At 36.5% G+C, this 9,492-nt stretch overlaps 1 protein-coding gene across 2 annotated transcripts in view; it reads left to right on the forward strand.

The window, feature by feature from the left end:
• LOC131342929 (metabotropic glutamate receptor 7) overlaps window positions 1–8,930 on the forward strand; it is a 217,914-nt gene extending 208,984 nt beyond the window's left edge. Inside the window, exons 10-11 of one of the 2 annotated variants that reach the window (XM_058374251.1) lie at window positions 1,219–1,240; window positions 7,639–8,930. In XM_058374251.1, coding sequence (XP_058230234.1) covers window positions 1,219–1,223 — 5 coding nt within the window. In that variant the 3' untranslated portion in view covers window positions 1,224–1,240; window positions 7,639–8,930. The remainder of the gene's footprint in view (window positions 1–1,218; window positions 1,241–7,638) is intronic. The other variant, XM_058374250.1, reaches the window with a different exon arrangement.
• The last annotated feature ends 562 nt before the right edge of the window (window positions 8,931–9,492 follow it).

Below are 9,492 nucleotides of genomic sequence, written 5' to 3' on the forward strand. Positions count from 1 at the left end.
GTATTGTACATTTTAGAGTATTATTTATGAAACTAAATACAGAAATGTCTCGTATGCATTATGAATTGTACTTTGCATTATGTATACATTATCATTTTTTCATGGGCTTCAGAATATTTACAAGCATCAAGGAACAGAAAGTAGGAAAGCAGGATATGCGTGTCAGTGAGTGTGAATTATTGAGAGGCTTTTTATATTATTTATAATAAGTTGTGAGACGTTTTTAAAAGGACTGTAGGTTTATTAATGTCACACTTCATACTTTTGAACTGAGCACAAAACTACATAAAACGCTGACTAATAAGGTTGAATACAATGCAGTTTATTAATAGTGACACTACAGAGCAAAAGCAATGTTGAAACTTCGCTATAATTTTTTAAATATGTTTGAGACACTACTTATAATACATTAACATGTTATAATGTGTAATAAGCGGCATTATTATAAAGAAATTACTTTTCATAGAGAATTGTGTATAAAGCTTTATGAATGCATTATAATGTATGTGAATATAATGTGTTAATGGAATAGAAACCAAAGATTTCTGACATCGGGGAACAGTGAGACTGTGTGTGTGTGTGTGTGTGTGTGTAGTGTACTAATCATCCAGAACAATTTTAAACATGGCTGCACTCACAAAAGCAGAATGCCTACCTACAGACACGCTAAGCATGAGTTTTTATCTGCACCAAAGCATGCCAGCACTGCTCATAATGAATGACAGTTGATAGGTGCTAGTTAGCATTAAAGATTGCTAACCAGTTTCTGGCAAGCTTTTATTCTTTATTAGGCACATTTGCATATTTATGCTGCTAATAATGAAAGCTAGACATTGTAAGCATAAATACTTTTGAAGACAAGGCCCTGTGATTTTCCCAATCTAATATTATGAAGAAAAATGATTCTGCTATTTGAATTCTAGACACCTTAGGCATGATAGATTTTAGAGACCATGTGAGTATCTGTCATTTTATCTGTCGGATTTGACCATATCAAGAAAAATGGCTTGTTTAACCCACTGCCTTTGTTTCCTCTGTTATATTATACCCATATACAGCAGTAGATTGGAGGTAATGAAGCCTCCATTACAAGCCTTGCCTGAAATTAAAATGCAATTTTAAAATGGCATAACTAGTTAGGTCATTTAGAATCACTTGTCCTGATTTCCTCTGGCTTCAGTAACATAGCTCACCAAATCCATTTTTCCCCCCCAACAGGCTAATTCACATAATTTATAAGGTAAGACCAAATTAATCTTCTTCTCTGTTTTTTTTTCATTATGACCTTGCTCCATTTTTAAAAGCTGGAGGAAAGGACGTGAAGGAAGTGCTAATAGGACTTTCCCAGTCATTCATCATGCCTTCAAGAAGTTTCACCCTAAGGCCCGATGACAATCTTTGTAATGCCTTTGAGCAGTAGAGAAAAAAAAATGAAATTATAATCAAATTTTACATTCTGTGCAGAGGACTGGGAGTTTATTGTTGGTTTTCTGTCGAAGTATTAAAATATATCTTTAGGATAATAAAAGAAATCAAATTGGATTTGGATGATGAAAGCTTTGTTTTCCATTCAACAGTGAAGATATCCATGTGCATGAAATCTTGTTGTGAAGGGAAAATGCACCTTAGAGTCTATTTTTCCAGGACAATTACATCCTCGGGGACCTTTGGCCACAGGCAGGTCAAGGCAAATCTGAGTACCAAGCGTGGTTCCTGGCTTTAGATCAGACAGCTGCTTTTTTACCTGCTGGACCGTTTTGGGAATTGGATTGTGTATTGTGAAAGGCTGTTTCTGCAATTACTAACATGGAAATTCTAATAATGTACACATACTTTATACAAAATCTGCTGCGAAATGGACACAGTGTTTGTGTTATATTTAACTAGGGATGTATTGATACTGATAACTGGTACAACTCATCACCTCAAACTCGTCAGTAGCCATGGTAAATGAACAGATGATGCCTATAGCCTATCTATGCATATAACCTATATCTATGAAATCAAAGCAGGTGGTAAATTGTGCAAGAGCATTTTAATACAATCCACGTAGCCTGATATCACATCTTAAACTCAGACATGGCAACAAGCAACGGTGCAGTAAATGCTGCAATGTCAGTGCTAGGCGAGTTATAATAACAGTTTTTAGCCAGGGTGTTGTTCTTGATGATCGTGTAATATCAATAAATGAAAAATTCTGGAACTCGGAAAGCAATGAAATGACAATGAAATGAAACAAAACAACTTCAACAGCAACAAAAAACTTTCTATTGCAAAACTACACAGTACAAGGGATGTAAATGATGTAGCTATCAAATGCACTTCCTTTAGTTAACTACCTAAAATATAACAAACTTTAAATATAAAATTTAATTTAAAAATTAATTAAATAAATAAATAAATATAAACTTGAACAAGTACTAGAGGGAATATAAAAAGGTTTTTTTCTCATTATTATTTTCTGAAATTACTCTTAACCCTGGGTTATCATCTTTCTGAACCCTTCTATATCCATGGGGAGGAACCTAAGCACTAATGAGACCTAAAAATGTTCCATGACATCCTTGATTGAAGTATTACTGAGTACCAAAAAACAAACAAACAAAAAAAAACATTCATTCATACATGATATTGATGCATCCCTCGTTAAACAATATACGGCTAAATATTTGCAAAAACCAGACCATCATGTCTATATGTGCTTTTTTAATATCCTCTTCTAGCTTAGTTTGATGTTGACAACATTGTATGATGAATATATGCTTCTGACATTCTGGTGATAGTTTGTTGAGGAACCAGAGGAACCACATATTGATACTATGGTCAGGTGTCCACTAGTCTCAGCTTCAGACATCACGCCCACAAACTGGTGGCTGAACAACTGATATATATGGCACACAAATTTGGAAAGTGTTTCAAAGTCGTCATCTGATTGGTTGGATCTTACAGGATTTTCTGTGTCATTATTTTAACAGTCCCCCTGGAAACAAAGCTGTCGTGATGCTCTACTTCCCTCGTGGAAGAAGGAAGCCATCGTGTTTAAATCTGTGACAGTGAAAGATTACGGGAATCAGTTAAACGCTGGATTTTCCAAATGATGTGAATTTCACAGTATAGACTCGTTAATTTGCGAGACTTTCTTAAATGAACAATCTATGGTTGCACACCGGTCTATATTTGTAGGGACATCGATTTTACATTCCTGTAATATAACGTGACGCTGAACAAAACAAACTGTGATTGGTTGAACAGACTGTGACCTTCTGCTGTCAATCTGAATATCTCGCAACACAAATCTAGGTATTTGACCATATAATGTAGCATTTCTTAATAACTCTGTATCCCCAAAGCTCAGCTCTCACAAAACCATTAGAACCATAAATCACCTGTACAAGATGTCACCCATTTGTTCCCCTCCCTCTAGTTTCTCACGTCAACTTAGCCTTCAATGTCTAAATTATATTTATATGGATATGCATGTATGCAAATATGCTGAAACCTGGAATGCTTTGACACTTAAGTGAATGGGCTGTAATGATAAAAAGCACAAGTAATGGTGCCGTCAGAACATAGTATAATTATTCCGATCATTCTCATCAATCCTGCTGGCACATGCAAATTTAAGGCCATTTACTATGCGAGTTTCATTACAGACGCTGACAGGGTTGACGGGCCTAATGCGAGAAACAAGTTTAAGCGCTTTCTTAAAAAGAACCGAGTTTCTAAGAAACGGTCATTGTTCTTAATACTTCTCTGTATACAGGACATTTTTATATTTGGATTTAGTTTGAATGAACTTTTCTTTTTACAGAAGTAATTGGTTTCAACTTGTGAAGCATGGTTTCATTTTATATCATTAGAATTTAAACCATCAAGCTCAAAATGATAAAAGTATAAATTCTCATACGTGCTAAAGTAACATACATGCTTTTTGACAACCCTTGTCATACAAACAATACATTAGAAGCAGAATTAAAATATATATATATAAAATAGTTACAATAAATACATAATTAGGGGAATATTCAAGGGAAATATACACCGATCAGGCATAACATTATGACCACCTGCCTGATATTGTGTTGGTCCCCCTTCTGCTGCCAATACAGTCCTGACCAGTTGAGGTACAGACTCCACTAGATCCCTGAAGGTGTGCTGTGGTATCTGGCACCAAGATGTTAGCAGCAGATCCTTTAAGTCCTGTTGTGAGGTGGGACCTTCATGGGCAGATTAATTTTTTATATCTTTCACTTGTCATATGCACCGACCAGGCATAACATTATGACCACCTGCCTAACATTGTGTTGCTCCCCCTTTTGCTGCCAAAACAGCCCTGACCCGTCATGCACTGTGTATTCGGACACCTTTCTATCAGAACCAGCATTAACTTCTTCAGCAGTTTGAGCAACAGTAGCTCGTCTGTTGGATCGGATCACACGGGCCAGCCTTCACTCCCCACGTGCATCAGTGAGCCTTCGCCACCCTGTCGCCAGTTCACCACTGTTCCTTCCTTGGAACACTTTTTATAGATACTGACCACTGCAGACCGGGAACACCCCACAAGAGCTGCAGTTTTGGAGATGCTCTGATCCAGTTTCTAGCCATCACAATTTGGCCCTTGTCAATCTCGCTCAAATCCTTACGCTTGCCCATTTTTCCTGCTTCTAACACATCGACTTTGAGGACAAAATGTTCACTTGGTGCCTAATATATCCCCCCCACTAACAGGTGCCATGATGAGGAGATGATCAGTCTTATTCACTTCACCTGTCAGTGCTCAGAATGTTGTGGCTGATCGGTGTATATGTGTAGTATGTTTAACAATGGACATTGTCTCAAAGCAGCTTTACAGGGAAAAAAAGAGAATAAAAATAAAAATCTTGTAATTCTGCCTTGGTGTTGTGAAAGAGAGAAACAGGACTAAAGCAGACAGCAGAAGGGTTAAATTTCAGCAGGCAAACAAGCAGCTGAAGCTGTTAAGAATTTCATTTGTTTTAAAAATCACATATTAATTATAATGATAATATTCAAGTCATTCAGGATATATATTTTTTTCTCTCTAAGTGGAATTTCCTGTCATTCTCAAGGTCTGATTAAGACTTTCACCAGTGGAGCCTTTCTCATCTTGCCACAGCTGCCTGTAGTTACCCACTACTTTCTGATCTCCCTTATGGGGATGGAAGGAAAGAGATAGGAGGCATTAAGAAATTTATAGTGCATCTTGCTTTACGGATGTCCTGCTTTAGGTCAAGCAAGAGATAATGGCTTTCTTCTCCCCTCCTGAACATTCATTAGGTTCAGTAATGCTGTGATTGCTGCTGTGGTGTGAGTCAGGCACCACTGCTGTCCGGCAAAATGAGATCTTAAACAGGGGTCACTCTCTCTTTTCCACTCTACCTTTTTAACCAGATACTGCCACTGACTACCGTGTGATAGACATTGTGACTGAAAATTGGCAAGTTTAAGGGCTTAACCAGGACTGGAGTGCCGTAAGAAGTAAAGTAGCAACACATTATTTTCATTCTGAAGACGCTCCTGAAAATTTTGAAAATATTATTATGCACACACACTTAATATATTTTTTTTATCTCTCCCACACACAGGAAAAAAAAAGGACTAGGTTAAGCTGCCCTTACCTCATCCGAATCTTTAATGAATTGTCATGTTTTATGTATTTCCTAGCGACAATGCCTTATTAAACGTAGCCTTCATCAAGGACACATCTTTCAGACGCCTGTTTTTAGGAATGTGACATTAATTTCGAATATTCCATGAGTAACCCAAACTTAAAGGTCACTACGATCTCGTCAGGGCTTGACCTTTAATTTGAAAGGTTCTTGGAGTCACTTTGACTTTCAAACGAGTTAAAAAAAAGGAAGTGTTAAAATAACCTTGATAATATTGGGATTAAGTCTGTTATTATTGGACGACTTTAAAAAAAATACGCATTAACCTTGAAGTCTAAATATGGTCTGATTGTTAAAGGACCTTTTGAAATAAAAAAATAAATAAAAAAAACTTTCATTACTTAATGCGTAATATAAATGCAGATATAATTGAGTCACCTTTATTTTCTAAAAAGTTATTGAGATTCGGTTTCGCATTACGGAAGTGCTTTTTTTCAGCTTCATGTAAAACAGTATAAAAGTGAAGGTCAGTTTATTAGTTTGTTTATATAGCACATTTCATGTACAAATGCAATTCTGACTGCTTGTAAAAGCCAAAAACAAAGAAGACAAAGGAGATAAAAGTCTAAATGACTGCTTAGATTAACATATGACTATATATGAACAGTGTATGTCCATCTTTATAACATATTACAAGATCTTTTACAACTTATATGCCCTGTTATTGATGAAAGAGGATAGGCACAAATTTGGACTCGGCTCCACTAGACCAGATGATGTTTTTTTGGTGAGCTTGTGCCCATTATAGAGCACAGAGTCCTGGTTAAAAGGAGTGACACTCAATGTTGTCTGCTGCTGTTCTAGCTCAAGGTTTGATCTGTTGTGCATTTTGAGATGCTTTTCTCTTCAGCACGGTTATAAACAGTGCTTATTGGTTATTAGTTCCTGTCAGCTTGAAAAGATCTGGCCATCCTCTTCTGCCCCCATGCCATTCATCTAGGTGTTTGTTTTTTGCACCATTCTGTGTAGACTACTGTGTATGAACATCCCAGTTATACCATATACTGAAATATTCAAAACTGTATCTGCACCAATACGCATGCTACGGTCAAGGTCTTTGAGATCTTGAAGCTCTTGAGTTTCATCTGCAAGATTTTCTGCTGCCATAAAAGAGGTTGATGGATAATTGCATGAATAGGCAGGTGTACAGGTGTTCCTAATAAGGTCCCTGGTGAGTGTCTGTCATAGCATGCTACATTAACTTGCCCTGACAGGTTATGTTCCGTAGTGCAACCGTGTCACAAGAGCTGGTTTAATGGTTGATGGCATGACGGCATGACAGCTTATGTCACTCTGTCTAGTGTATTCTAGTTAGGATATGCTTTAATGACAGTTATTATGACAAGTGCGATAACATGAGATGATTTGAACCCTTGCGAAATGTACATAATTTCTTATAATAGGGTATCACTTTGTTTCATCTTTTTGAGGGCAGGCCACTTCTTCATCATACACGTTATTGCTATGTGACACTGCTGTATTAATGTGGACATGTTTGTGGCATTGTTATATCAGGGATATGACAAGTAAAGTCTTACTAACGTTGTGCTCGCATGTTGTCTTGCTAATAACAACATAAAATAATATATTTCTCGTGCATTCTTGTCTTATCAATCTGGTACTCAGTGCTAATTCATTTGTTATGAAGGTAGTAACAGTGAAACTCTTGGTCATAATAATAATAATAATAATAATAATAATAATAATAATAATAAATAATAATGGTTCAAGTGATGTTAATTTTGTTTTTTTTTTCATATGAGCAAACCCTGTTGTAACCATGACCCAACATACAGGTTCTTCTTATTAATTGCTATGAGACTGTCATACTAGAAATCTCAACATGGTTCGAGTTGTAAAAATTCTGCAGGGAAATAAATAAATAAATAAGTGCAAGAAGTCTTAGGAGAAAACTCACTTCTGTTTTTTTTTAATCTGTCTACCTTGCCAGGTCCGGCTGCGAAGAAAAAATATGTGAGCTACAACGACCTTGTGATCTAAGGACCTCCATCAGCAGAGGGAAGCAATCAGCGAGAAGACATGGTCTTTTGCCATTGTTTGGCAAAAAAAAAAAGATAGTCCCCTGGTTGGCGGGAGGAAGGATTTTTGTGTTTCTTTGGCGTACTACGTGCTCACGTCCGAGCTCCACCGTACTGCACTCATACCACAGGAAAATGGACGATTTTTACATTTTGTGGGATGTGAGCAAAAGATAAGGATGGAGAACCACAACCACAATCAGGATGCTGATTTCTCCCCCAACAAAATATTGATATTTATTTATTTTGGATGTTGTTTTTTTTTTTTCCCTGCCAGAGGTGTCCTATTGAATGGACAGAGAATGATGTAAGAAATAATGGCACAAATTTCAGCTCTCAGCTGATCTGTACTGCACAAGGCAGCTCTGAGCTCTGGCCCTAAACAACCTGAACAACCTTCCTGTTGTTATAATTTCTGTAATAAGCACACTTGAGGATGTCTCTGTGAGAGCACGGTGAAGGATGGCCTAGGGCTTTTAAAATGGACTTCCAATCTGCAGCTTTTGCAAACTTCCACCGTGCGAGGTTGTGTAGTCCTTTAGCGTTCCTCTTCCCTTTGATGTTGGACTTTTTTTTGTTTTGCAACCTTTTATTTTTCTTCTTGTTTTTCCTTGCCTCTTGGATGCACATTATATTAAAGCCATATTCTTCTCTTTGAGATTTTTCCCCATTTATTGTGTGTGAGGTCCTTGAACCCTTTGTTTATCTCTCCTTGTTTGCTTCACATTCGATATATGGTATGTTGTGAGGGTTTGTAGACCATCAACTGTGTTTTTCCAGTGACTTTGAGAGGATAAATGTCGCATTGGATCTTACGATATCGAAAAATTCAACAGACTGGCAGTGTTCCAGGTTTTAAAAGGTGTTCACGTAGCAGTTGTCATGTCAATGCATGCCTGATATGTTTGATGTTGAAGTAAAATAAATATTTCACCACAAGAAGGCGATTCATGTTGGCCTGCTCTCAAGAAAACTGTTACTTTTGCTTCCATTTTTTTTTTTTTCCAATTTCATTTAATTATTATTATTTATTTATTATTATTTTTTTATCAGACTTCCACCCACTCAAGGCAGAATATGGCTTTAATTTGTTTGGGAATTTCTAACTGCCCAGCAACATATGGAGAAATTGTGGGGAAAAAAAAAAAAAGATGAATATGAATATATATTTAAAAAAATGAAAAAAAAAAAAAAATAATGAAAATGAAATAAAAAGCATGTATGTTTTATACTGTTTGTACTAAGTATATTCATGTTGCCCTTGCTGCTTATGTGCTAATATTGTGGGAGACATTTTCGTTTGGCCACTCATGCAACTTTACTGTGGTGTTGTCCAAGAATGTAACGACATGAAATAAAACTGTTGGGTTATTTTTATTTTTTAATTCACAAAACAATCTGGTTATTTATTTACTTTTTTTGTTTTGTGTTTTGAGGTGATTCGACAAGTTCACTTACATGGCTGGGTTTCACAGTAGTAGTCTAAATCGAAGACTAAATGATACTTTGGGTTTATTTTACGTTTTTAGATTGGTTTGATTTCATATTGTACATTAATTAAACCTACAAAAAAAATCATAATCAAGTTGGCTCTCAGGACTGAAAACTTTAAAATACAGCGACAGGGAAAAGATGAAGATGCTGGAACCCAAAGTACGTGGCATATTTGGTTCACTTCCTGGAGTCAGGTTGATTCAGATTCAAATTGCTTTCAGACAGAAATTGAATTGCTATCGAGTTTGCTTGGAATTGGAGAGTGGCCACCA

Source organism: Hemibagrus wyckioides, linkage group LG21 (assembly GCF_019097595.1).
Source record: "Hemibagrus wyckioides isolate EC202008001 linkage group LG21, SWU_Hwy_1.0, whole genome shotgun sequence".
Classification (NCBI taxonomy): domain Eukaryota; kingdom Metazoa; phylum Chordata; class Actinopteri; order Siluriformes; family Bagridae; genus Hemibagrus; species Hemibagrus wyckioides.